Raw genomic sequence first — 26,691 nt, forward strand, 5'->3', positions numbered from 1 at the left:
GCGCTCGAAATACCCAATAAAGATGCGCTAGATTGTTCCCGCCCTGTAACCTCGGCTTGAAAACTTCATGGATTTTGCCAGGGGTTCTTTTCCTCGGGTATTTGTACGATGGAGAGAGATTTGCTCAGTTGAACCTGACTGCTACGATAAAACCCAGCTCTATTCTATATAGGGGGTTGCTATGGTCTGTCAAGAACAGTGCTCCACCAAGCCTCCCTTCTAGAAGCAAACAGAAGAGAAGGAACTAAAGTAAATATGAGGGAAAAAAAAAAGGAAAGGAAGACAAGATTATGCTACACAAGGAATAGAAGAAGAGAAACCATACCATGCAAAATCCGCCATCAAAACAGCGCCTGCCTGAGACCCAGAAATCCACAATACCTACAAAAATAAAGAAAACCATCACCAGAAACTGCACCACCCAATCCAATGTTGACAGATGTTCTCAACACTCGTGGCCTGGGCCAGAAGCTTATCGACCTGGTCGCTCACATTGAGTTCCTCGTTGGGTTTAAAGTCTCGTCCGGTGAGTTTTTCGCGGACCCGCGCAAGGACCTGTAATGCTCGTTGGTTCTGGGCCTCGCGAGCCTCGGCGGGCACTTCCTGGGCGTCCAGAATACCGCCTTCAAGAATTGAAGGTCGACGATGTCGGGAGAAATTGCTGGGTTGGACGCCGTGTTCTATGTTGACGTTGGCAACGATTGACTGCCGCCTCTCTGCAGTGAAAGACACCCTATCGGGAGACTCGCGAATTCCGAGACGCCAGTTAATCAAAGGATCGTGAATGAACTAAAACTCAAGTCAGTTATGAAGAAAAGAGGGGGGGGGGGGGGGGGATGCTTAGGGAAATAAAGCTTACCGCTTCCAGAACAGCCATCAAAGAGTCTTTATTCTCACGCAAGACACGCATAACGGCCTCGCAAGTGATCCGGTAGCTTCCCTCAATATTGCTGACTTCCATCGCGAAGGTCAGCATGCGCGTCAGACGGAAGGGCACCCGTTCCGGATATTTCTCCCGATGCATCGCAACCTCGAAGCAGTCGCCGAAATCGATATGAACCACCGTTCCGGTAACTCGATCCAGAAGGAGATTAGAGGGATGGCGGTCACCCAGGCCAAGGATATAGCCAACCATAGACATGACACCAAGGGACCGAGTGTAATTGGTTCGTCGCTCAAGCCAGGCCTCGGAGCTCTTACTTTTGAGCCACAGGACGCGGTAAAGATCCTTACCAGTAGTATTGTCCATTGCATAGCCAAAGACCTCGACCTTCTGCATGAGCGTCAGGTTGTCATAGTCTGGGGCCATCTGGAGCATAATCCGGTGCTCAATATTCAACAGGATGCGACGGGTCTCTCGGTATTCTTTGATCAACGCATGTAAGGTGTCGCTGTTACAAACCCATCCTATCAGACCGGAGTTCTGGGATAGTGGGATGGCCGGGAACCGCTGTACAGACAGATGTCGCTTGAAGCTCTCACCGTCGTTGTCAAGGAGGGTATTCACCAAGCCAAACAACTGCATAACACGCTCGTCTTGTCGGATATCTTCATGTCCCTTAAGAGCATACATGTACGAGTTTCCGTCGCTACTCTTCAATGTCATCCTTCGTGGCCGCTTCTTGGTTTGGAGGACGTGCAGAATGGGATCAAAGCTGATGATTCGAATAATGGGTCTACCGCTCTGGTAAGTACCAGGAACGGCAAGATCAAGGTCCACGCAGTCCTTGAGCTTGGGCGAAACGTATTTGAGATCTAGGGTCGACAACTGCGGTAACTGTCTACTGATCTTGCGGAACACGGTATAGTAGAGATCCCACGCTTGATTGAGATCACCAATCTCTTCAGTTTCACGGTAAAGCATGCAGTAGTGCTTTGCCTCGGCAAGGTCCCGCCCAAAGGCCTGCGCAAACGACACCTCGCGTAGTGTTTCCGCTCCCTTATCCAGCATCTCATGAAGAGGTGCAAGGGTTGCGAACATTCCTTCCACATTATGATCCCCAAAATAGAGTCGTGAAGCTTCCTCGAGGCCTTCATGCCAAAGTTCATGCCACAAAACAGCAACTCGGATAAGTTCATGACTGACGAGATCGGCTTGCTCGACCAGTTTTGCGCTATGTTGCCGCATGCTATCCATGATATTGCTTGCAGATTGTGATCGTCGGGCAACGTTTGATTTCATTGCGACTGTCAACGGGTATACCAACGCTTGAGGATGCGTCTTACCGACTTCCGCTAGCAAACGATGAACCGATGTTCGAACCCTGAAGTTGGGCTGGTTGATACGGGCGATAAGCTGAGGTGTAACGGCAAGCCAAGTATCAATATTCACGGCTGTAAAACCCTCAGTAACAACAGTGTTCACTTCCTGATCACCACCGTGATTAAACCAGAGTGTGAGGAATCGCAAAGTGTCCTGGAGGGAGGATGTGGATGACAATGAAATAGACCTTAGGAAACCACGCACGGCCGGGATGACATGTTCCGTAACAATATGTCCAGGGACCATGGCCATGCTTCCGCCATCCTGCTTGGCTTGACTGGCAATTGTCGTGACAACCTCGAAGTTCGCCAGCGCCCATGAATGCCAGGCTTTGTAGGAATCGCGATTATACCTGGTAGCAGCTGAATAAGCGTTGAGCACTTCGCGGACGTGCTCTGGCCTCCAGTCTCCTCTCTGTAAGGTGGTCTGCCACTCTCCAAGTCTTAGGTAACTCTTAGCAAGAAGTTTTCTAAACTTGTTTACATCACCAATCCGCTCGCGCAAACCGATAACATCGGAATGGTTGGCATCTGCAATGCCATTGACACCATTGATTCCATTATGCTCGGATTGCGAGGCCATCAAAGCATTGAATCGCGTAAAGTCTTCGGTGAGATTGCCTGTAAACTCTTTAAGCATCTGGAGAGCCTCGCGCTGGCGACCAGTAGCCCAGTTGAATTTCAAGCGAGCGTATGTGACTTCTGGAGGAGCAATAGTTCGTGTACCGTTGCCGTCGGAAACAACAGTCTCCAGGGATGCAAGAGACCGCTCGGCAAGCCCCATTCGGTTCGATTTCCGACAAAGGTTGGCAAACTTGATCCACATGTCGAGATTCTCGCGGGGTGTGGTGACAAGAGCTCTGACTTTCAGCATACGCTGCCACACCTCCACATTTTGCTGGCAACCAAGTAAACGCTTGTTCCAAGTCTGGCGCATAGACTCCTGTTTTTCTGGATCGCCAATATTCTGCTTGTATGTAATAATTTCCTCTAATTCTGCCAGCATTTGGACGCGGACAACGACATTATATGCACGGTTGTATGACTCGCCAAGAAGCGCTGAGAGTTCGGTATCAAGGCCGTTTCTCGCCTTCTCAATGTACATTGTCGCTTCGTCGAATTGGTTCCGATGGATTGCAAGAATAGCGCCGAAGAAGGACCGGTCTGGAGATTGTTCTTTCATGACGCCAAGGTAGGAATCCATGAGCTCCCACTGTCGTCGACCCCAGGCAGCAGCGGCAGCTAGAGGGGCAATAGACTTCCGGTGCTCCAGCGAGGCTTGGTTCCATTTCTCTTGAGCCAGGTCAGAGAGTACTTTCCACTCTCCGAGAGCATGTAGACAGCGCATTTTTCCCATGGTAACACCGAAAGAGTCGGGATCGATCTTTTCGCGTCGTTTGTAGGCAGCAAGGGCCTCCTCCCAGCGTTGAAGCTTCTCGAACCAAGTCTCCTTGAGCTCTACATCCCGGTAAGCCTGAGCTTTGCGGAGAATACCAATAGCAGCATCGGATTGTTGAAGCTGGTTATTGATCGTAATCAACGCCTCAACAGCTCCGGAGTTCTGGTCTTGTTCAAACTCGAGTTCTTTATAGTGAAGAGCCTTGGCAAATGCGTGGCACTTGGCTGCATGCTTGCCTAGGGTGCGAATGTCGATCGGTAGGGCTTTATCATCATGCTCCATAAATTCAGCCAAATTGAGAAGGACCTGGAGGATTTCAGGGGGGATGTTAGGGGAAGTGAGCGCCTTCTCGATTGATCTTACGAGCTCCTCCTGGTACTGGTCGTATAGCTCGGTCCAGCAAGAAACGAACGCAGCATTGAACAAGTCTCTTGCGAGTGGCTGGTAAATACCCGCCAAACTGGCGCAGGCACGTAAAGCAGGCGAAGGGGACTCCTTGAGTAACTCAACGCTAAACCGCCGAATCCACTCCTGCCAATCTTCGCGAGTTGACTTCTGAGACGCATCCCAGGCATTTTTCAAATGCTGTTGGTTAACCACCATCTTCTTCTGACCAATTTCCGCGTAATTAGCATCATCTGTGAGAGATGCGTAGTTCTCGTCAGGATTGAGGTCCTGTGGCAGCGGGTCTCCCTTTTGTAGCTTCGTTACAAGAATCTGGTAGTTGACATGATTGATCTGATGCAGCTTCAACACCTTGTTCAACAAGTGTATGTAGTGGTTGAAGTCCTGGCCAAGCTGGAATATAAGAGCACAGATGCAGTCCATGGCAGCTTGTCGCAGCATACGGTCGTTTCCGGCAACAACTCGGGCTAGAGAATGGACGATCAAAGACGCAAAATCGGAAACATTGACTTGACGCGACAGCTTGGTAAGGCTGTCAATGGCCGACTTCCTGATGCTTTGCGGATTTTGGGCTCTGTCAAATAGGCGCACAATAGACGGGACTATCAGGTGCATGTATTCCTCTCCACTATTGCCGAATATCAAAAAGCTGTGGAGGATCCTCTCTGAAGGCTGTCGGCGCGGGTTATTGTCCTTCTCCAACGTATCAAGCATTGGCGGAATGAGGTTAGCAAGGTACTTTTTGAATTCACCCTCAAGAGACTTCGCTATCGCTTCGACAAGAGACAGAATTGTTGCTTGGACCTGATATGAGGCATCCCAGAATTCTCCAATAACCTCGATGACTTCCGGTAGGAATGCTCTAATATGTTGTCTCACAATGTTGACTAGGATCGCCATTTGATTGAAGTACGACTCAAGCCTGCTTGGGGGAGATCCTCGAATAACGGATATAAAACCAGGGACAATCTGTCCAAGGAATGGGACACATTTTAAGCCCAGGGTCTTAAAAATAGTGACAATGGCATCAATGACAGCGGAATGGTATTGAGCGAGGGAATTTTCGCGGAGGATATTTTGCATGAGCGTATTGATGACTACAGTTGGGTAGTATTCTTCATTAGAGGGAGCAAGGCCTTGCATGATGAGTGTAACATCTGACACCGTTTGAACCTCATTGATATGGTGAACATCTGGCGTTGTCTCGCTGATCTGTTGGTATTTGTAAGGGTCCAAGGCGCCGAGAATTCCGAGCACTTTGATGGTTTCTTTGCGGAGAGATCCCGCCTGCTCTGTCTTGATGATATTGATGAGCACTGCGAGAAGATTGGGATACTCAAGATATGGGTCAATAACATAACCAGAGTTACTGGCTAACTGACCCAAAGTGCGCAGCGCCGCCTCTCTCTTGGCATGTGAAGAAAGGTCTTGGAGTGAGTCTAAAATAATCGGCATGAGCTTGGGCAGATATGTTTTCATTTCGCTGCCTCCGACATTGGCAAGTTCTCCAACCGCTTTCAGGGTAGTCGAGGCAACGCCTGGATTCACATCAGTTGCCTTTGGAAGTAGCGTGGTCACCATAGGGTCAACATATGATCTAATAAGCTTTGTCGCATTTGAAACAAACAAGCTGATAAGCTGAGCACTTTCCTCCTTTTGACGGGCCGTGCTTGCAAATCCGAGGCCCGTGAGAAGGTTGACAAGCAGCTTTCGGAGAGGGGGGAAAACATATGCTGGGTTGACGCTCGATAGACGCCCAATAATGCAGATTGCAGCCTCTCTGACAGCAAAAACTTCATCGTTCACTGCCAAAAACAAACATCGTATATTTTCCGGCCTTGCAAGGTGCCGATCGAACTTTCGATCAAGAGACCACAAAATAGTACGTCGGATATCCGGATCCGGATCACCAACACCGACAGTAAGAAGTTTGTCGATGACTTCGCTCACGACTTGTATGGAATGGCTACTGGTTTGGTTGATGATAGGATCGTGGACAAAAAGTTGGCAGCAAGTCAGGGCTGAAGCTTTCCGAATTTCCGGGTTGTCGTTCTCGACATAATTAATGGCGACATCGCGCACAAATTCATTGAGAATATGGCCAGAGAAATCGAAGCTTCCCAGCGTGTGCAGTGCCAGAGCAATTTCGGCGTCCGAATGCACCTCTTGCGGAGCGAAGTCTTTAGCAAAAGAGGGCATCGGGGGCAATCTGCTTTCGGGGCAACCTAGGGGTCGGAAGGGTGCGCCGTCAAGAATGAGACTAAGCATATCCAACAATTTGACTTGAATGGTAGGCTTGATTGGGGGTATGTAATGCGCCATGTCAACAAGAGCTTGAGTCAGCGACTCGCTCAACCCACACGCGAATATCGGATCAAGAAGCGATTCCATGTATTTGCTGAGTGCCTGGCCCACTGCTAACGACAGCATGCTAATACACTCGAACATTGGGGCTTCTTTGATGGCAGCTCGATTTCGTCTTGGAGATATCAGTATAGTAACGAGAGAGAGGATAGAAACGCAGTTTGCTTACGCTTTGAGCGCCAGACCTTCCCGGATGTAAACTATAATACCATCGAGATATTGGGCGATGGCAACACCAACAGCATTAGCGATCTTTCCGATCGCCACAAAGGCGGCGTTTCGTTCCTTCTCTCTCTTGAGTTGGGCTTGGAGGTATATCATGAATCTATGGAGGTAGGTTTCGGTAAAGTCAACGGGAGCGTAAGAGGCAAGGATGGGAATCGTCAGCACGACTTGAGTACGAATCTTGGGATCGCGATGGTCCTTCAGACGGAGAACAATCTCGCACGCATTTCGGTAATGTTCGTTCATGAACATGGCACCCTTCAGAAGAAGTTCCTTGAGGACCAAAAGCGACCCATGGATCCAGTCTACATTGTTGGATTTCAAGCCCAAAAGCGCTTCCTCGTAGATCCTCGCAAACCAGAGTTGTCGCACCTGCATATCCCTGGCGGCGATAATTTCGAAGCATTCGCTTACAGCCTGGGCCGCCGTCTCTCGGATGAGTACTTTGGGATCCCGGAGGGCAACCCAGATGAGTTCAAAGACCTGAGACACGAACCCATACAGGAGGGTCGGCGAGCCTTTGGCGAGCTCCCGGATGACCAGGACCGCAGCGAATCGCCGGCCTTCCTGTCGTTCGGACTGCAGCCATTCCAAAGCCGATTGTATCTCACTCTCGACAAGCTCGGCAGTAAGCGCTCCCCCGGGCTTCGCCAACCGCCCAAGGGCCCGGGCGGCGTACACCAGGACGGCATTGTCATTGCTACGGAGGGCACTACGTAAGTAGCTAGCAAATCGAGTCGTCTTCTGCGCCGTATCCACTCCATCAAAGTCTATTAGACGGTCGAGAGCAAGGAGGCCACCGATTCTTTCGTGCGCGTCGCTCCCGGTAACGACAAGCTGTGCGATGCGTTGACTAACGGCATTATAAAATTCGATAAACTTCTCTGGAGGCCAATCTAGAATATGAAATTCAATGATTAGCTCCAAGAGACGAAGACATAAAAGGTGGGGGGGGGGGGGGGGGGGGTGGTTTTCATCTTTTTTTTTTTTACCTCTGGAAATCGCAAGGACATTTTCGTAAAGATCATAAGCAGCTCTAACTCGTGTATCCTCATTCTTGGACTTCAACTCTAGAAAGAGCCGCTGAGTGACGTCTGTGATTGGACCTGCTTGCGCCATTCTTGCGTATCGCACCCCAGGGTGGACATTTGAAGCTAGCCTCTAGGGCATTCAGGATGGCACCGCGGGGAGCATGCGCAGAAGAGGCGGAGAAGATGATGAACGAGTGTGGAGGAAGCGGGAGGGAGGGATGAAGAGAGGGAGGGAGGAGGCCAACTGAACGAAGTGAGAGGTCGAGTTCCCACCAGCTGCGTGCACGGGCCAGTCCTGCCTGGGGCAAGAATCTTGGCGGCCTGGTTTTTATTCATCGAACCTAATGGTGGCCATTTACCAAAATGTGGAATAAATCTACTATATAGTACAATAAGAAATGAATGTATTTATATCAATTTGTCCTTTATACAGCACTAGGTGCGAGTTCTGAGAGAATGACTTTATCTGTCAGGATTGATACATAACTATATTCTCTATAGCAGTTACCTTTTTCTCTCCAACTATATTTTCTGTAGTGGCTATCGGACATCTCCATTAGGTTTGGACCGGCAGTAGACCACAGTCTCTTGTCTCCAGTGATAGAGACATGACTGTTACTGGGAAAAGTATCCTGACGGAGATTGGGGCTGCACTGCCCTGGTGAATGAGATAGTGACTGGTGCAGGCAGCGAAGCGTGGGACTTACAGTAATGAAAGAAAAACAAAGCTCGAGAAGCTAGATGAGACCCAGAAGAGTGAAAAAGATTATTATTGATACAATAATACATCTGCCCAGGACAAGGGTCTGGCCAAATAGTGAATAGCAATAACAAGATACATTGAACATGGCTACATAAGCGAATGACAGTCAAGGTACATGGCTGGAAAAAACAAGGGCAAGGCCAATAGAATAGGTACATGGAACAAGAAATGCTATATTTAAAAGGAGATTCATTAATCACAGAACAAGAAGATCGAATCCTTCCCGAGCAGAGAGACACATAGGGCCCGAGGGTGTAATTCATGTACCATGAAGAATTAAAATATACCGGAATCAAGTAATTTACCCCATCTTCTGTTCAAGTATCTTAGGCTCCCATAGCCGAGGGAGAAGGAAAGGAGAATAACAACAAATATCATGCTGTACCTCCCCTTTCTATGCATATTTATCGTCAATTGGTCATCGTGGAGGGTTTCGGGAGGCTGGTCCCACGTCAAGCTCATCATCATGCATTAGGTATTTGGTTGGTTCGTTCGTTCGTCCACTGGTTGGTTTTGTTTTTTTTTTTTTTGTTTTTGTGCTTTGTTTTTTGTTCCATTTTCAACTCTCCCATCCAACCCAGCCCCGAGGCATGACACGCCAGACCTTGCATTCTCCACTGCGCAGGTCATTGAGCTTGAAGCTTTCGACTTTAACCTTCTTGCTTTCACGACCCTGTTCCCATGCACGGATCTTCTTCTTAGTCCCATCCCAATCAACGACAATTCCGACGTGATCAGGTTTGCCAACCTCTGCACTGTACTTCTGGTGCATTGTTCCGCGGTGCCCTTGGAAGCGGGCATTGCGGAAGCTCACAATGTCACCGGGGCGGATTTCATCGTTTTGTTGGACGGAGGCATTGGCCATGTTGGAATATACCAGAGCACCATACGCACGGTTACCGACCGGGCGTAGAGCATCCGCAAGAGGGCCAAGCAAGTGCTTAATAAGACCAAAAGGAGTGCCATCGGAGACCGTTGTATTCTGGATTCTATTGACAGCATCGGAGATACGAGAGCCAAACTTAACATGAGCATTCTCCAACTGGTCTTGGCGAGGTTGGAGAGGGGGTGCCTCATGGCGCTGCTCTAAAGATGCATCGGCAGGATTGCGGGCATCATAGCTCACTGAAATGATAGTCTGCGAGTAATCACGGAACAAGATATACACATCTTTGGTAACTGTAGTTTTGCCGCCTCGTTTTGAGGAACTAGACTCTTCAATTTCAAACAGAATATCCTGGCGATTCTGGAAAGCTGGAGGAAGGGTATTCGCTTTCGACCACCATAAGGAACTTTCTGCCAAGTCAGACTCCATGGCAATGAAACCCTGGTCAATAGATGGGCGGCCAACATCCATGGATCTCCGTATGGCCGGCTGACTTCGGGAAATGTCTACAGACGCACGGTTGCTGCGGGGAGTGGGTGGAGGAATGGCAGTTGGAGGCATGCTGGGTGGAAAGGGGGTCGATACCTCTGCGGGGGGTTGCATAGGGGAGGCATCGTACAGCTCGTCTGAATCATCGTCAACCGGCGGAGGAGGAGGAGGAGGATGCGGAGCAGCGGATGGTATCTCTGAGCGTGCTGTTGTTACAAAGGGAGCTTTTGGTGCGGGCAACCCATGTTGCGGTGCGGTGTAACGGTATGGGTCATACTCATCATCACCGCCGCCAAAGGAGAGTTCTCTCTGGGGTGGGGGAGGCGGAGGTGCGCGGGGCATATCCACAGAGGCCCTTCCGGCACTCCTCGGCGGTTGCGAGGGGGGAGGCGGTGGAACTGCCCTAGGGGCAGAAGGTGGAAGAGGTGGTGGGAGACGAGTCTCTGGAGGGCTTCGGGGAGACTGGAGGGAGTGATCATCCGTAATGGCCCCTTCATCAAGGCTAGAATCCCGTCCATGAGCTTTCAAAGCATCCTTGAATTTCGCACCAGATGCGATGTCTGTGTCATAGTCGCCTTCGTATTCGGTAACTTCACCTTCCACATCTTCACCAGCCTGACGAGGTTGCGAGATCGCGCTAGTGCGGCTATCGGCAGTAGACCTGCGTCTGATGTTTCCCGGAGGAGGTGGTGGAGGTGGACGGGACTGAGCTGGTACTGGTGGATTGGTAGGAACAGGTGGAGGAACACGGCTGAGCCTCTTCTCCGAAGGAAATGTGGGCGACTTTGGAGAGACGACCTCGTGTGTTGATGAGTGACGGGAATCAAAATGTTCGGGGACGGGTGGTGCTGATTCTGAAGTTTGATCGGCGGCCACAGCGTTTAGAGACAAGCTCTTCGCGCGCACAGAGAGCTCATCATCTGATTCTTCACCAGGATCAGCAGAAGTAGGGCTTCTGGTCAGGGGAAGAGGAGGAGGAGCTGGGCGCCCTAGGTTAGCAGAATTAGTACGGGTAGATGATGGTTAGAAATGGTTCAACTCACCCGCTGGCACGGGCGGAGGAGACGAAGGCGTATCCTGAGGGGCAGACGGTGGCACAGGGCGTGTTTCCATCGGTGGCAGCGGAGGCACTCGGCGCTCTATCACGCGAGAAAATCACAAGTTAGAGCATCGTCGAGGAGATAATGAAACGAGAAATTTGCTGCATACCTTGGGTAGAGGGCAGTGGCTTGTCAACAGAGCGACGAGGCGGCTCTTCCTCGTACCCGTCCTCATCACCCTCCGCAACATCAGGAGTGTCACCTAAATGAGTTGATCGGACCTCGTCTTGACCCTTCTCAACGTTCGGGCTGACGATTGGCCTACCCAAATTCATACCTGGGAGGGCCATGATGGGAACTGGAGGTGCACTAGGCACCGTGGTGGGTTCCGATTCTCCAGAGGCCTTCTCAGGTTCAGTGTGAGCCTTGGGCTTACGGGGAGCAGCGCCAGGAAGAGGCATTCCGCCAGGAGGCCCGAAGAAGCCCATCATGCCCATACCGCCGCTCATCTTGGCCATTCTTTCGCGGAGTTCCATCTTGCGTTTGATCTCGGGGTCTATTTCTTCCTCCTCCTCCTCCTCCTCCTCTTCTGGTGCTTCTTCTTCTTCTACTACTACTACTTCTTCTTCCTCCTCTTCCTCTCCCTGTGGCTCATCATCATTCTTCTTTGCGTCGTGTTCATCTCTCTTATGGGTGTGGGCGTCAGGCCGGGCTGCTGTCGCAGCAGCACGGGAACGTTCATCCAACTCTTCTTTTCCTGTAGAGATTTCCTCGGCGTCTTCCGTATCGGCGGCAGCAGAATCATCGGCATCGTTCGTATCACTGGTCAGTTCATGAATTGCTGGGTGTTGTGTCGCTGGCTGAGCCACAGAGGGAGCGTTAGCCTTTACTGTATCCGCGCTGTGATCGCGTTCAGTATCAACCGACTCTGCGGCTTCAACTGCGGGCTCCTCTCCGGGAGCACTGTCCTGGGACTCAATGCGCTTCTTAGGGGCGCGTTTTGGCTTCTCCTTCTTCTGTGCTGCTTCAGAATGCCGAGCAGCCTGTTCCATTTGCTGTTTCTGTAGGAGAGCAATTCGCTCCTTCAAACTTGTTGGCTTGGGCTGGTCCTCTGTACCATCCTCCGTTCCCTCAACCGGACCAGGCCGGCTTTCGGAAACCGGGGGCTCCGGTGCAGGGCGATCTCGAACCTCAGGATCTTCTTCCCGCCGGTAGAGCTTCGGAGCTGGCTCGCGAGGAGGGGGGACGTATGCATTTTTACTGGGGGGAGGCGCAACAAATGGTTTCTTGATGAAGGAAGTGCTTTGGGACGAGTAGCCCCCCGGTTTGAACGGCGCAATTGGAGGAGCAGCAGATTTATTAAAGGCCGCAATGCGGTCCCTGAACGACGAGCCAGTAGGTTTCTCCGCGACTGCAGGAGGAGGGGCTTTTGAGGAGGGTTTGGGTGCCGGTTCCTTAGGTTCGCTTGTCAAGGGTTGAGGCACGGCGGCGGGAGCGGGAGCGGGAGCGGGCTTGGGGAGAGGCGCAGGCTCAACCACCGGCTTTTCCACGGCAGCAGGGGGGGATGAGGGAGGCGGAGGTACGGCTCTTGTCTGCGGTGCAGGAGCTACCTCTGTTTCAGGCTCCAGCGAACGAGTGCTTTGCGGCGAAGCGGGTTCCACAACAGCAGGCTCCGGTTGTGGCACAACCTCCGGCTCCTTCTTCGGCCTACTCGGGCGTGTTGGTCGCGGAGGAGCAGGCGGCTCATACTTTTCGACAAAGTTCTTTGGGAAAATGCCTTCTGTCTTGGCTCCGGATTCATCGGTATACTCGCCAAAATACCAATCATCGTCCTCCACCTCGGTGACCGTTATGATCTGGCCGATAGCAAAATTAAGGTCGTCATCGTGGCTCGAAGAATACTCGAAAACCGCTCGGACCGTGAAAGGCGTGCGGGACATCTGGGAAGGCGGCGGGGGAGATGTCGAGTGACGAGGGAACTAAGTGGAGGGGTGGTTTAAATGACGCAAATAACCAACAGTGGACACCTCCAGTTCTCGAGAGTAGCAGGAGTTCAGACTTGTGACAGATCGGATAAATGGGGACATATGCAGGAGGATATGCGTTTACTAAAGATCCAAGAGAGATAGTTAGTTAGTTAGGAGAAATGATATGTCAGCCTAGGTTGATGTAGATCGGGTATGTGTGCGTCGTGGGGAAAAGGGGGGGTGGGTAAGGGAAGAAAGTGGCAGGCATAGTTATAGGAGTACTTACAGGAACAATAAGCAGGAAAGGAGACAAATTTCCAGGGTCAATGCCAAGAGTGGGAAGACACGAGCAGCAGCGGAGGGAAAGAGAAAAAGAAAAGAAAAAAAAAGGGGGGTGGGGGAGGAGGTAAGGGGAGGAAAGGGAGGGAGAAGAAACAGAATGAAGAGAAAGAAAGAGAGAGAGTGAGGAGAGGAAGAGAAGAGGAGGAGGCAGGAAGAAGAATATCACCTTTTTGGCGGGGACACACTACCAACTTCTCTGCTACCACTGGGCGATCGGCGGGTAATAAGATGGAGTACGGAGTAGGCAGAAGCGCACACTGCCACAGTTAATATATATATATATATTATTATATATATATATATATGTGTGTGTATATATAACTATGTTATATAGTTAGTAGATGGTATAAAAAGAGAAAGAATTATAGAACATATATCTGAAGAATCATGTAACTATAGTTAAAGCCTTCGTCATCACTAACTGGAGCTTCTGCTTGTTGCGTCAATCTGGGGTTTGCCTCAGGCCGAACCCAAACAAAATCCTAGTGGTCTCTTCTAACTTCAATTCTCTTCCTCCTCCTCCACAACACAACACAGTCGTCAAGTCCCTCTAAAAAATAAAATAAATAAATACATGATAAAATTTCAAATTATGTCTTCCGATCAACCCGGTTTAAAAACTTCCCTTCCCTCTACCCACGCCGCCTCCTCACGACAATCAGCTTCTCGACCTACTAATGCTCGTCGTTCGCCACTAAAACCCCAACGCAAGCCCTCGAAACCAGAGCCCGACCCGCGTCATCTTGCGATCGCTCTACACCATGCCAACCGAATCCAAGCTCAAAAGGACACCCAGGATCTCATTCTGAACCGAATCCTGGAACTGGTCGAGCTTCCCTCTTCCCCGTCCGCGGATCCCGCCGCCCCATCTCCCGAGGACGCGCACAAGTTCAAAGCCGCCTTGGTACCCTTCCAGCCGGCCGATTACGATAATCTGGTTCTGGAGAGGAACATCGAGGGCCTATGTGGATACGGCCTTTGCCCCCGCGAACACCGCAAGGATAATTCCAGGGGTACCTTTCGCATCACCTGGGGCGCAAGGGGCAGTGGACCCGGGGGTCGTGGACGCGAGATGAATATTGTCCCGCGGGAGAAGGTGGAAATGTGGTGTTCGGACGAATGCGCCGAGAGAGCAATGTACATTCGAGTGCAGTTGGCCGAGGAGCCGGTGTGGGAGAGGCGTGCCGATGACTTGCGGGCCAAGGAGCTTTTGCTTCTCGAGGAAGGGAGAGCCGCGCAGAAGGGCAAAGCCGTCCCGCGGAATCCAGCCTCCTATAAGGAGGTGCTTGGTCAATTGGATAATCTGCACATGGACATGACCCCGGAACCGAGTGCGGTCGCGGACGAGATAATGAAGCTTTCGGTGCAGGACCCTACGCCGTCTCGAGAACTCGCCCTGGAACGGGGGGATCTCAACCCAGCCCTCCACACGGGCAGAGTCAATGTCCAGATTCAGGAAAACATGAACCCGAATGCCACCGTCACAGTGCCAGCGATGCGACCTGGAGACGAGAAGGGCGGTTCCATCGAAGGTTATATGCCACAAGAGCCGTAATATCATGCCGGTCGACATCTAGACTTGCGCCGGAGGTAAATTTTTATTCTTCTTCTTTTTATATTGCGTTTAGGGCGTTCTACAGGTCTATGATACCCAGAGGTTATAATACAAGTATAAATATACGAACTCACCGTTTCTCCATAACCACGTAGAATGGCACACCCGTAGGAGCCGCAAGCAGCACGCATATATAGGCAAAACAGCCCTTCACCATGCATGAGCCCCCATTCCCGTAGAATCGAGCACCTACAGATCTTCCGTAGAAGATCCAAGCAATACACAAGGAGAAATAATTGGCAATCAAGCGTCATCCCAGAGGGAATCGGCGACACCTTTCTCAGCAGCAATCATGTTTCATTTCTCATATGCTGTTCCTATAAACTGCAAAGGTAGCCGGCAAGCCAGCCATTGGGTGGGGGAGAGAGAGAGAAAAAAAAAAACGAAAACATGATCGGACCGACCACAGATCAACCGAGGTTTTTAATCATAAAAACTTTTTAGGCCTCTATGCGCGGAAGCGGCGAGGACGCTCAGGCTGCTGCTGGGTCACGTTGACAACGTTGACCTTGAGGGTGTCGAACTAAACCAAACTCGTTAGCGACCAGTCTAGTCGACCGAGATATTTCAGGGGTGTGGACTTACGCCGAGGCTCTTGAGGAGATCCTTGGTGTCGGCATCGACGTCGAGCTGGCCAGACTCGGTCTGGGAGACATCGAGAGCGGAGATCTCAGGAACGTACTGATCCTTACGCTCACGCTCCTCTTCCTGGAGCTTGAAGGAGATACCGCGGACAGGACCACGCTGGATACGCTTCATAAGGTGGGTGGTGTAACCAGCGATCTGAAATGCAACAAAAATTCATGTTAGCATTTTACTTCCTACTCCTGGCAGGCCATTCATTACAGCCCAATATATCAGTGAATCCGTACCTTGTTGCGAAGACGCTTGGAAGCAATGATAGCGATCTCATCGCAGACACGCTTGTTGGTCTCGAAGTCGAGGGTCAACTTGGGGTAGTAACGCTCGATGATGACCTTGGCAGATCTCTTAACGGTCTATATTTGGGGGGGAATTAATCAGTTATTTGCATTCAACAGCGATTCCATAGTTGATTTCACTCATGAACTCACCTTAGTCCTGACGCGACCCATTTTGGCGGTTGTTGGCTTGCTGGCTGATTGACAAGTGTTGCGAGCTGGAAGAATATTCGGGATTTAACAATTGTGTCGCTGTCCAAGCGGTGCCGAACCTTGCCCTAATTGACCGCCCACGTGACCTACGCCAAGACCGCCGTATAGTCTTACGCTTTTCGGACTCTACAACAACTAACTACCTTCAAGAAAAACGCGCTGAATGATAAAGATCTCGATTGATTTTCAATTTACACAAAATATAGAAGTGTAGCCTGCTGTATATCACACAATAAATAAATAAAAGAAACAGGAGTACTCTTTACATTTGCCATCCCTTAATCTAATCGTACAGTCAACGCGTTGCCCCCAACCACATACTGAGAAAAAAAAGAGGAAAGTGATTGGAGGAAGTATCCGAATTGCACACTAGGAGCTGAGACTCTTGAGAAGGCTCCTCGCAATATCCTCGGTGGGCTGCTCTGGTTGTTGTGCCTGGACGGGGTTCGCAGAAGTGCGAGCTCTATCCAGTCTGGGGACTGATCGCTGACGGTCACGAACAAACTCGGACAAGTCCATTCCGCGAGTAGGGGAAGTCTTCTTGTATTCTTGGATGTCATATGGAGCCTTGGAGGCAGCACTAGCGCGGTAGGATGCCAGTGCGATCCTTCCACTGGAGTCAACGGAGGCTCGGATAGGGGTGACCCAGTATTTGGCACCACCGGGGATGGTTGCATCGAAAGAGGCCAGGCCGGCCGGTGCGCCCTGCTCGACGAATGTCATAGCATTCAAATCCTCCACTGCAATACCACCCACACCAGCAATTGCCTTGGAGGTTTTGCCCTTGAATCTACCCTTTGGCCGCAAAATACGTGCCTCCACGGGGCGCTGGTAAGTCTGGGGCCCGTGTTGTGGGTGGTTGTAGATCAGAGCATGAGATCGTGCATAGGACAGACCGGCTGAAGGATGCGTCCTTGGAGGTCCAGAGCCAGCATATTCTGCCGAGGATAGCTTCGTTCCGGGAGACTGGTAATACTTTTGGCCAATCCGGTCGCTGGGTATCGCGGGAGGGGAAGGGAGATCCAGCAACTCGAAGACTATCGGGCCGAGAGAAAAGGGATCTGTACGTAGGGACTTGAGGTAGTTTTGAAAGTCTTGCTCAGTGATCTCAACGGGGGCAAGAGTCTCCAGATCCTCCCCGTTATCTTGAGCCTGCTTCCGTCGCTCAGCGTTCCGGTTCGCGACAAAAAGCTCTCGGAGCTTCTTTAACAGCTCTGGCTTCTTCTTCCGTACGTTGTTCAGATATGCGTTGAATTCCGATTCCGTCTGTCCTGCAAGCCATGGGCCAGTATGCCTGAACTGTTTGGCTCCCGGCTTTTCCAACCCTTTGCTGGCCTCTGTGTTGTCGACGTGTGACTCAAAAGGACTTTGATGTCTTGGCGTAATGCTCGTGGCATAGTTGACTTTTGAGGGAAGGGATATCGGCATATGAAGCTCTTGGAATTTCTCCAGAGTCACGGTGTGATCTGCTGCGGATTCGAAGTCGGTAACATGTTCGAAGGTATCAATGGCATTGATCCTGACAACGGGCCGAGATGACTTAAGAGACGTCGATTTTGCCGGAAGGGCACGCTTGAGACCCCAGTCTCCCCTTGCTAGCGACGACGCTGGTGTGACAATGGATGCTCTGATAGGATGAGGGAGGGTTGAGGTGTCGGATTCACGGACAGTTCTCGAGGTCGCAGGGCTTGGGGGAGGAGTCAAGGCTTGCGGAAGTGCAAACAGACGAGACTTCCGCAGCAAATTTGCTGTCGGTGATAATTTGGCCGACGCCATGACAGTTGACAGCCAATTGTGTTGTCTACAAACTGTCTTCTCCGACACGAGCTGGAGAAAAAGTTGGATTCCGGAGCGTTGCGAATCCACAAATTGCCAAGTCCATTTATACGGATAGCGACAAGAACCCAAAGCGCATTTTCTTTCCCTGCCCTTTTTTGGGTTTCTCCTTGGAATCCGTACTTAATTGTGAAATTTAATTCGAGGCCTATGGTACATATTTAATAATAACAAATAAATCGAGAAATTGATTTACCAGCTGGGATTATATTTCTTTCTATATGCTATCTAAAGAATCCCGTCCAGTTTACGCACCAATGGCCAACAATGATTTCACAGCGTCAACCACTGCTTCCTTCAAAGTGTGATACTTAATTCCTAGAACCCGGATAGATTTTGAGTTATCATATCCATACACATCATCTGGCAAGTCACTGGGGTCTGTCTTTGGGGGTAGCCTATCCTCAAGCTCGGGGAAAGACTTCCGGATAATATCGACGATATCCTTCGTCGCATAATTTCCAGCAGTGATAAAAAACCTATTGCCACCAGCTTCTGGGACCTCAATAGCTCGAACGTGAGCTAGTGCAACGTCTCGGACATCTACCCAAAGGAATGTGGCCGTTGGGGGGGTGGCGTCTTTGGAAAGACCTCGCACTATATTACTGATACGTCCGTTGGAGGTGTTAATAGCATCAAGTGAGTTCAGGTAGTGAACGACTGGGCCCATGACGAGGGGAGGATTGATTGTTGCAAGATCGAAGTTTGGCTTCTCCTTCTCGACGAACTCCCAAGCAGCCTTCTCTGCAAATGTCTGGAAATGACAATGTTCGTTAGCTTGACGTGCTAAGAGCGCGCGAGTCATGGTAGTCTCATTACCTTACTTCCCCTGTAGGTTTGGGAAGGATGCAGTGCCTCCTCCCATGTTACAGGATTCCAAACCTCCTCGCTATAGACCTTTGGGTGCTTCTTGACGTTGGTCATGGCGGCGAAAGAAGATGTGATAACCACTCTTTTCACAGTGGGGGCATAAGCTTTGATGGCCTTCAAGATGCCCGTTGTTCCCTTGATTGCGGGGTCCAAAAAGTCCTTGACAGGATCCTGGACATTATAGTGGAACGGAGATGCGGTGTGAAGGACATAGTCGAAGGGTGGGCTGGATTTGACAGCCTATACTGGATTATTAGTATCTGGAGAAGGTGAACTTGTACAAGGAAAAAACTGGGAGTATGCCGAGAAAGAAATTGATAGTACCTCATCGAATGCACCCTCCTGCGCTACATCCTCAACAATAACGTACGATAGCTTTTCCTTGGGTGTGCTGGGATGCGCCTGTAGGATTTTTTGTCCCTTCTGGTCGGATCGAACAGTGGTCACAACCGCGAAGCTATTTGCGCGCCCAGTCAGCTCAAGCTCAAAGTAAATGTTGTGAAGAAGTTCTCCTTGCAGCGCTTACCCATGATTGAGCAACACATCGAGGGTGTGAGCGGCAATGAAGCCACTGCCTCCTATAAGCAATTGGTTAGCTTTTGTTTCGCAGTGCTGTTTCGAAGCTGATTCCGTACCAGTCAACAGTACTTTGCCCATGATTGCTTTCTGGTGGTTTGATTTAGTGTTTTTTGTTTCAACTTGGTCTATAGTCTGCAATTCCAAATCTGTGAATGGCTGTAATATACATGTGGTGACTTTATAGATGTTCAATTGCGACACCCATTACCCCTCTCTAATCTTCGTATCTCCCCCACCTACAATGGTCAGTCAACTGTGATAGGGCGCTGCTACGACAATCACGGTGTATACAAAGTTACCTAGGTACTTGTGTCAACTATTCGGAATTATCACCGGGTTAAAAATACAAGGTCTACCTAACTCCGGGACCTTGCCGCCCCAAAGAGAGCCACACCCATGGCATAAAAGGCCCGCAATCGCCAGACGCGGTCTTAGTGGAGCCTAGGGGATGCTAACGTCTGTCATTGACTCATAGTCCAGATTAAAAAACTCATATTTGGCGGAGATAAAAGCCTCGGGGAATAAGCTTAAAGCAGCTACAGGTCGATTTCAAATCACCGTGATATTCCCCCGGTTTCCTCACATATCCGAGAGGGCTCAAACTACTGAGACTTTGTCGCGACCTGCTAAGTTAATACTCGGTGCAATCCTAGACTGAAGTGTGAAGTTGATCGTGGCATGCAAATTTCGAAGCGATAACTCTTTGCGAAACTCGGTGCATCCGATCGCGACGGAGATATTTAAATGGAGGATCACCAATGCAAGCCCATGCAATTACCACCAAGCAACAGCTCTGGATTTACCTTCTGGGGACCACCCTTCAATCAGTGAACTTTCCAACAACGGAACAAGGCATGTATCCAATGGCTATGATTGTATTGGATAGGGAATCAAATAAAGACACAACCAAGGCGTTCATGGTGCCAAAGGGATATCGGATACTGTCTCTCTGTGAAATGGCATGCGGTGAGCGTAGAAAACCAGGTCTATCATCAATTCGAATAATTACCAAAGGAAACCGAGACGACCTGCTTTAGACGCAATAGTCTCAGGTTTGGAGGAGATCCCAGCCAAGAAACGAACCTGGATCTATACAAGACCACTCAGGATCTTCAAAGCATAGGGATACATGCTATCAAATAGCATGAATGACCAAGAAAGTACCTGACTTCATTGCATCGTGAGGTCAACCGTTAATCCTCCTCCCCGGCAACGTAAACGGAAGACTCTCTCGAACCCCATTCATGTATGATGAGCATAGCTCCGGCTAAATAAGTGCATCCTTCAAGCGTATCTCGCTTGATACTTCAATAAGCGCGAACGAAACCTGGAAGAAAACACGCGAGATACCACTACACTTGATTTGCCCTCTTTTCCAGACCTCTATTCCAGTTTTCAAATCAGGGTTCTCTACTACTAGTATGGGTTGGGAGTAGCTATATGATGATATTGCTAGAATTCCGTATTTCTTCTTCATCTCTATCGATGCTAGAAGATGGCTGCTAGCATGGAGATACCCCTCCTTAAATGATCCCTGCGCCCAGTATTTATTAGGGACTCCCCGTATAGATGGCGTCATTGAGAGAAGCAGAATTCATGTGATAGGCTTCCCAGGAGTCCCAGGATACCTGATATATCCCTAGATTATATCATGAGCAGCGAGAGAGCTAACAGAGTCCTCGGGAGGTGTGCAGGGTGTACGGAGTACTCAGATCCAACTCCGCCATTATATTCAATCTCCTGCTCTAGCCAGAAATACGGCTATCGACTTTATCCGGATGTACTTGAAGCCACACCTACGTACCCAGTACTAGATAGCTATACCTGGACACCATGTTGCTGTATATCCCCATCTCCTGTTAAAGCACCCTACTGAAATCTTACTGTTATCGTTTACGAAAATTGCAAGTTCAAGCTAGTTTTATCATACAATACGATGGGATATTCTCCCTGTTCACTATTCACTCTTTATATATTATCTCCATGACATATATGTATCCCGACTGCGGAGTACAAAAGTAAAATAAGATTTCATGACACTCAGTGTTCGTGTCAGAATATTAAAGTAGATACAAATCTGTCTAGTCTTTGGCGATATTTCTCATTGCCATGATAACAAAAGTGGAAATTCTTCAGGCAGAGCAACACGGCGGCTACCTATCCAACTCTTATATATGAAGCCGGTGAATCCCTCTTTAGCTCACAATTCTAGGTAATCCATAACCAGATATCATCATCATATTATTATTATCAAGTTCACTGAATCTCCCCAAAACTGAAATTTTATCGTCCGGGGGGCAAATCATACCGAGTGAATTGCTATCTCATTCGTACAGAGCCTGAGGCGTGCGGATCTCTATGGCTCTTACTTGTTCTGGGTTTCCTAAGGCACCCGTGGAAGTTTATTTGGATAGGTGAAGATAGCATTTTGATATCGAGACGCCATGCGAGAATACGACGCGTGTTGAGCACCTGGAACGATCCTCTCACCGACTATCTCGTAATCCTCCCTATGTTTTTTCTCCTTTTTTTTTTTTTTTTTTTTTTGAAAATAAATCAATAAATCAATAATTGATGCATTATGAGGATTTGATTCAGCAAATACCCTGGAGATATACCTAGGTACATATTACCCTATCATATAGAAATCTTCACTTTGGGCTGGACATCGACACCCGGTTGGGCAACCTCAGACAACCACTCAGTTGCCGCCGTTGATCTATATACCGTAGGAAAGCATCCTATTTGCTTGCTTCTAGATTGGTAGCTAGCTTCGGTTCATATCATGAAGGATTTCACCCGAGGTTTTGACCGAGGGCATCTCTTCGTTGGAATATAGTGACGTTACAGTGCTGGGTGCTATTCGCTCTACGTTCTTTTTACTTTTGGGGTTTCGTATAAGGATGCGACTGCTTGAAATCCTCAGTTAAGACAGGTGCAAACCAACTTCCAAGGAGCTTGTTCTAAGTCCCCTACAATGCCATTGGAACCGGCCATGACTGCTCCGATGCAACCCAAAGAGGGATTTAAAAGGCTACGGTAACTTGCCTCGTCGGAAAATTAGATCCTTGTATGGCAAGAGGCATTTTTCCTTTCTCATACCAGCTAATCCCAAGATGGGTGCTCAGTTCAGCTTGATCGTGGTTACTGGCTAGTGCTCTTGGTGGGCAAATATCGGAAAGCGCACTAGGCTCCCATTCGTCAGTCGAGGCAGTGGTGGCGGTAGTGATTCGAACGGAGTGGAGTCAGCCGTGATGCTGGGGGAAAGGCCACCACCGGGTGTGCTGAGCTCAAGCGGCGGGAGGAGTCGGGGAGATATCAAGTCCAGACATCGGATTGGCCAACGAGGATCGGGCCGATAGGTAGTAGTGTATCGAAGGGCTTAATGCAAAAGGAGGTAGGCTGACTAGGATCAAGTAGGCGGATGAAATGCGAGAAGAATCAGGGAGAAAACGGCGGGGAAAGGGAAGGAAACGGAGCGAAAGGACGGGGGGGGGGGGGTTAGACCCCAAGCGCTATAGGAGTCAAAGTGTCAAACTGCGGCCGGGCTGGACACAAAGTTACAAACATTAACAGCCTCGTTTTGAAGAGAGTAACAACTAACAAACAGTAAATTGCGACAGAAAGACCCACAGAAATCCCCGGAATGGGTCGATGCATGTTGGGAAAGTGTGTGATTGGACTGGGCCACGTGCTGCGACTCGTTGTGTATACATGCCTAGTACCTATCTGCAAGACTCAGCGGTAGGTAGAACCCGATGATCACAAACTACCTATCATTGCTCAAAAGATTCTTGTTTCTGAGAATTCATCCCCAAGGATGCAGTGTCAAAAGACTTTCGCTCACGTCACATGTGGACCCGCCGCTCCAAAAGCCGATGACGACACTATCCAAAGCCACCTACAGGGCCCAGCAATAGCAGCTCTGCTTTCTGAATAAGATTGTTGTAAGGACATCGTCAACTGGTGGATCTTATTTGGCATTCCTCGATCCACTGAGGAATATCCACTACGAAAGGTCCGGATTGTCTGACTCTTTTGAGTCTCTGATAAACCATTGATGGTTAAGGGTAGAGATTCCGTCTTGGATTCGTACTAGTTGCCTCCATTTCTTTCTTCCGGCTAGACGGTTGTAATTTCCCGGCTCTCTCCTAGATAGCAGCAGAGAAACCAGTCAAGAAGAACCGTTGATTGTAGCACAGACTTGTCAACTGCAGCCAAAAGAGGCGGGAAGGGCCGGGGTGTCGAATCTGATTTCGACCTGGATATACCTTCATTGGATGTACTACTTATTACTTGGGCATCACCATCACTCATCCCATGTACTTAGGTACTTTAAAAGTTACTGGGAGAGTACAGGCAAGGAATTTCCATCCTGTTTCTTCCCCCACCCCCCAGATCTGCGGAAAGTCGGACGAATGAGTGAACGTCATCAAGGTCTCGCTCCTGCGCTTTCATCAGGGTATCGACTGGTCTCTCTGCCCCGCGCAATGTCAACCCCCTCCCCACCCTCATGCAATAACCATCGTCTGCAAAGCAACCATAGAATCCAAGTTAGGTTAATCTGGCTTATTTGATTCACCGGCTCTATTTTGTTTCTGTTTCTGATTCTGATTTTGGTTCTGGTTCTGGCTCTGGTTCTGATTCTGGGTCTGCAATGCAGTGCCTCATCACCCCTTCCTTGTTGGGCTATGACCTACTACTACTCTGACCTTATATAAGAATCCTCTCATCCCCCGCTCTTCTTTAATACTTCCCCCCTTCTCTCTTCTTCTTCATCAACATTATCATCCATTTCTCTCTCTTCCATAACCCAACTCACACAGCATCCATCTTACACTCCTCTCAGCAATCTTCCCCTTGCTTTCTTCTATACCTCATCCTATCTTGCTGCATTCTGGTAATACTCTTTTATCTCCCAATCAAACACTTCACCTTCCACAATGGGCAAGGCAATTCACTTTGGAGGTGGAAACATCGGCCGTGGCTTCGTGGGAGAATTCCTTCACGACGCCGGCTATGAAGTCGTCTTTCTCGATGTCGTCGATGATCTCATCGCAAACATCCAGAAAACCCCCTCGTACAACATCACAGAGATCAGCATTGGGGGTGAAAGCACCAAGACCGTCACCAACTATCGTGCTATCAACTCCAAGACCCATGAGGCCGACGCCGTTCAAGAAATCGCAACTGCTGATATTGTTACCTGTGCTGTCGGGCCCAGAATCCTCCAGTTCATCGCCCCTGTCATCGCAAAGGGTCTCGACGCCCGTACCATGTCCGCTCCCCTGACAGTCATTGCATGTGAGAATGCTATCAATGCTACCGATACCCTCCGGGGCCATATCGCGACGAAGACTTCCGAAGAAGTACTCGAGACCCGTGCAGTGTTTGCCAACTGTGCTATTGACCGCATCGTTCCCAACCAGCCTCCCAACCACGGTCTCAATGTTCGGATCGAAAAGTACTTTGAGTGGGCTGTCGAAAAGCCTCCCTTCGAGAAGCATGGCGTCCAGCATCCTAACATTCCCGCTATCCACTGGGTGGACAAACTTGAGCCCTACATTGAGCGCAAGCTATTCACTGTCAATACTGGCCATGCCACGACCGCCTACTACGGTCATCTTCGTGGCAAGAAGACCATTGCGGAAGCCCTCGAGGACGACTACATCCGCAGCACGGTTCACAAAGTACTGGACGAAACCGCCTCTTTGATCACCGCCAAGCATAACATCTCAGAAGAAGAACAGAAGAGCTATGTTGAGAAGATCATCGACCGAATCTCTAACCCCTACCTGGAAGACAACATTGACCGTGTGGGCCGGGCTCCAGTGCGCAAACTGTCACGCAAGGAACGTTTTATTGGACCGGCCTCCCAGCTTGCTGAGCGTGGCATGAAGTTCGATAACCTCCTGGGTGCAATTGAAATGGCCCTTCGCTTCCAGAATGTGCCCGGTGACGAGGAGAGTGTCGAACTTGCCCAGATCCTGAAAGAGGAGACAGCAGAGGAGGCCACCAGCCATCTGACTGATCTTGAGACGGATCATCCGTTGTTCTCTTACGTCCTTGAGCGGGTCGAGATTGTGCAGCGTGAAACCAAGTAGGGCAACACCCCGACAGCGATTGCCACAGTAGTACTCAATTCGCCCCTTCTTTTTCTTTCCACGCATACACTTACAAAACTCTTGCCATGAAGGGTTTCGAGCCGACCACGACTATAACGGTCCACCAGGCAATGTTTTTTTTTTTTTTTCCAATCGACGTTGAACATGTTGAACCGCAGGACGGAGCTTCAAACGCATGGGATACGGCGAATCTAGGGTCGGCGCGAATGTAGCATGGGATTTCGGGTTTAGCGTTATGATTTGTAGTAATTGCTTAGATGCAGCGCATTGAGCTAATGAAAAATGCCAATTGATATCCCAAGAAATATATGGCCCCAGTACCTAGGTATAGTAAACCGACGGCGGTCCACCTACAGCTTACTTTCCACCCAGTTCGGCTTCCTCTTCTCCACAAAGGCCCTCAAGCCTTCTTTGATATTCTCGCCTGCATTGAGCTTCTTCTCCCAAGTCTCCAGGAGCAACCGCGACGCTTCCTCGGCGCCAACCCCCTCCCAACCCAACTTGACTCCCTCGCGACTCACCATCACGGCGTCGGGGCTATTCGCGGCAATGACCGCGGCGATCTCAACCGCCCTGGCCACCACCTGCTTCTCCTCGCGCACAACCACCACCTCATTCACGAACCCCCACTTCTCGGCCTCCGCCGCCGACACGCGCCGCCCCGTCAAAACCATCTCCATGGCCCGTTGCCGACCCACGGTGCGCACGACTCGCGGCAGGGCCCCGGCCCACGCAACCACGCCACGCAGCACCTCGGGGAACCCGAAAAACGCGGTTTCGGACGCGATCACGATGTCCGTGTTCATGATCATTTCACAGCCCCCGCCCAGACACAGTCCGTTGACGGCGGCGATGATGGGTTTTTTGCCGCTGCGGCGCGAGAGACCGCCGAAGCCTGAGGGGGGCATGAAGCTTTTGTTGGGGTTGATTTGGGCACGGTTGTTCCATTCTGTTTTTTTCATTATCGTTTATTATTATTATATATATATATATATTATATAATGAATAGTGCAAAGGTAGCAGTGAATAGATAGGTAGGTAGTACGCACCCTTTAAATCAGCACCAGCACAAAATGCTCGGCCTTCTCCTGTAATCACACCCACCCGGAGCAAAGGCTCCTCGTCCAGCCATTCCCAGACTGCGTGCAGGTCTTCGTGGCCCTTGGAATTGATGCAGTTTAGCTCCCTGGGGCGCGCGAGCGTTACCAGGAGAACGTGCGGTGCTGGGAACGAGAGCTTTGCGTGTTCGGGTGTTGGGGGGGGTGTAGTAAATGCCATGATTATGATTGTTATGTTTTGCTTTTGTTTCCTTGAGCTTTTGTCTGGGTTATTGAGGATAAGTTTGGGATCTGGTCAGTAT

The 26,691-nt window shown here is 49.9% G+C and overlaps 9 protein-coding genes across 9 annotated transcripts; 2 read left to right on the forward strand and 7 right to left on the reverse strand.

The window, feature by feature from the left end:
• Window positions 1–115: 115 nt before the first annotated feature.
• tor (putative TOR pathway phosphatidylinositol 3-kinase TorA) lies at window positions 116–7,894 on the reverse strand. Its single transcript, XM_040900871.1, has 4 exons — window positions 7,648–7,894; window positions 6,600–7,551; window positions 860–6,545; window positions 116–789 (listed from the first exon to the last, which is right to left on the reverse strand). The coding sequence occupies exons 1-4, from the start codon at window positions 7,772–7,774 to the stop codon at window positions 403–405; spliced, it is 7,152 nt and encodes a 2,383-aa protein (XP_040750672.1). The 5' UTR covers window positions 7,775–7,894; the 3' UTR covers window positions 116–402.
• A 199-nt stretch (window positions 7,895–8,093) lies between these two features.
• P175DRAFT_0295893 (uncharacterized protein) lies at window positions 8,094–8,860 on the reverse strand. The gene has a single exon (XM_040892795.1). The coding sequence runs from the start codon at window positions 8,710–8,712 to the stop codon at window positions 8,302–8,304; it is 411 nt and encodes a 136-aa protein (XP_040750673.1). The 5' UTR covers window positions 8,713–8,860; the 3' UTR covers window positions 8,094–8,301.
• Window positions 8,861–9,008: 148 nt separating this feature from the next.
• P175DRAFT_0558847 (SH3 domain protein) lies at window positions 9,009–13,169 on the reverse strand (the record flags this gene model as incomplete). Its single annotated transcript, XM_040900872.1, has 3 exons — window positions 11,034–13,169; window positions 10,868–10,963; window positions 9,009–10,813 (listed from the first exon to the last, which is right to left on the reverse strand). Exons 1-3 carry the CDS (start codon window positions 12,802–12,804, stop codon window positions 9,009–9,011), a joined length of 3,672 nt encoding a protein of 1,223 aa, XP_040750674.1. The 5' UTR covers window positions 12,805–13,169.
• A 542-nt stretch (window positions 13,170–13,711) lies between these two features.
• On the forward strand, window positions 13,712–14,841 carry P175DRAFT_0502810 (Rtr1/RPAP2 family protein phosphatase). Its single transcript, XM_040897473.1, has one exon. The coding sequence runs from the start codon at window positions 13,766–13,768 to the stop codon at window positions 14,726–14,728; it is 963 nt and encodes a 320-aa protein (XP_040750675.1). The 5' UTR covers window positions 13,712–13,765; the 3' UTR covers window positions 14,729–14,841.
• A 395-nt stretch (window positions 14,842–15,236) lies between these two features.
• On the reverse strand, window positions 15,237–15,882 carry P175DRAFT_0510565 (40S ribosomal protein eS17; the record flags this gene model as incomplete). The annotated part of the gene is made up of 4 exons (XM_040898519.1): window positions 15,237–15,311; window positions 15,374–15,571; window positions 15,661–15,786; window positions 15,862–15,882. The coding sequence occupies 4 exons, from the start codon at window positions 15,880–15,882 to the stop codon at window positions 15,237–15,239; spliced, it is 420 nt and encodes a 139-aa protein (XP_040750676.1).
• A 338-nt stretch (window positions 15,883–16,220) lies between these two features.
• On the reverse strand, window positions 16,221–17,747 carry P175DRAFT_0502811 (mitochondrial 37S ribosomal protein bS1m). The gene has a single exon (XM_040897474.1). The coding sequence runs from the start codon at window positions 17,695–17,697 to the stop codon at window positions 16,291–16,293; it is 1,407 nt and encodes a 468-aa protein (XP_040750677.1). The 5' UTR covers window positions 17,698–17,747; the 3' UTR covers window positions 16,221–16,290.
• Window positions 17,748–17,959: 212 nt separating this feature from the next.
• P175DRAFT_0517584 (SDR family oxidoreductase) lies at window positions 17,960–19,440 on the reverse strand. Its single transcript, XM_040898989.1, has 5 exons — window positions 19,263–19,440; window positions 19,154–19,205; window positions 18,952–19,084; window positions 18,577–18,867; window positions 17,960–18,511 (listed from the first exon to the last, which is right to left on the reverse strand). The coding sequence occupies exons 1-5, from the start codon at window positions 19,282–19,284 to the stop codon at window positions 18,005–18,007; spliced, it is 1,005 nt and encodes a 334-aa protein (XP_040750678.1). The 5' UTR covers window positions 19,285–19,440; the 3' UTR covers window positions 17,960–18,004.
• Window positions 19,441–24,149: 4,709 nt separating this feature from the next.
• Window positions 24,150–25,310, forward strand: P175DRAFT_0441756 (mannitol-1-phosphate 5-dehydrogenase; the record flags this gene model as incomplete). The annotated part of the gene is made up of 1 exon (XM_040894088.1): window positions 24,150–25,310. The coding sequence occupies one exon, from the start codon at window positions 24,150–24,152 to the stop codon at window positions 25,308–25,310; it is 1,161 nt and encodes a 386-aa protein (XP_040750679.1).
• Window positions 25,311–25,681: 371 nt separating this feature from the next.
• Window positions 25,682–26,609, reverse strand: P175DRAFT_0440396 (enoyl-CoA hydratase/isomerase family protein; the record flags this gene model as incomplete). Its single annotated transcript, XM_040894017.1, has 2 exons — window positions 25,682–26,280; window positions 26,381–26,609. 2 exons carry the CDS (start codon window positions 26,607–26,609, stop codon window positions 25,682–25,684), a joined length of 828 nt encoding a protein of 275 aa, XP_040750680.1.
• Between the last annotated feature and the right edge of the window lie 82 nt (window positions 26,610–26,691).

This window comes from Aspergillus ochraceoroseus (assembly GCF_002846915.1).
Source record: "Aspergillus ochraceoroseus IBT 24754 chromosome Unknown P175scaffold_6, whole genome shotgun sequence".
NCBI classification, from domain to species: Eukaryota; Fungi; Ascomycota; class Eurotiomycetes; order Eurotiales; family Aspergillaceae; genus Aspergillus; species Aspergillus ochraceoroseus.

Coding starts and splice junctions, on each gene's coding strand:
- tor (XM_040900871.1), bottom strand. CDS start 7,774: ATGGCGCAAGCAGGTCCAATCACAGACGTCACTCAGCGGCTCTTTCTA. Junction 6,546..6,599: donor GAAGGTCTGGCGCTCAAAGC/GTAAGCAAACTG, acceptor GATATCTCCAAG/ACGAAATCGAGCTGCCATCA. Junction 790..859: donor TGATGGCTGTTCTGGAAGCG/GTAAGCTTTATT, acceptor CTTGAGTTTTAG/TTCATTCACGATCCTTTGAT.
- P175DRAFT_0295893 (XM_040892795.1), bottom strand. CDS start 8,712: ATGAATTACACCCTCGGGCCCTATGTGTCTCTCTGCTCGGGAAGGATT.
- P175DRAFT_0502810 (XM_040897473.1), top strand. CDS start 13,766: ATGTCTTCCGATCAACCCGGTTTAAAAACTTCCCTTCCCTCTACCCAC.
- P175DRAFT_0502811 (XM_040897474.1), bottom strand. CDS start 17,697: ATGGCGTCGGCCAAATTATCACCGACAGCAAATTTGCTGCGGAAGTCT.
- P175DRAFT_0517584 (XM_040898989.1), bottom strand. CDS start 19,284: ATGGGCAAAGTACTGTTGACTG. Junction 19,206..19,262: donor GGGCAAAGTACTGTTGACTG/GTACGGAATCAG, acceptor AATTGCTTATAG/GAGGCAGTGGCTTCATTGCC. Junction 19,085..19,153: donor GATGTGTTGCTCAATCATGG/GTAAGCGCTGCA, acceptor GCGCGCAAATAG/CTTCGCGGTTGTGACCACTG.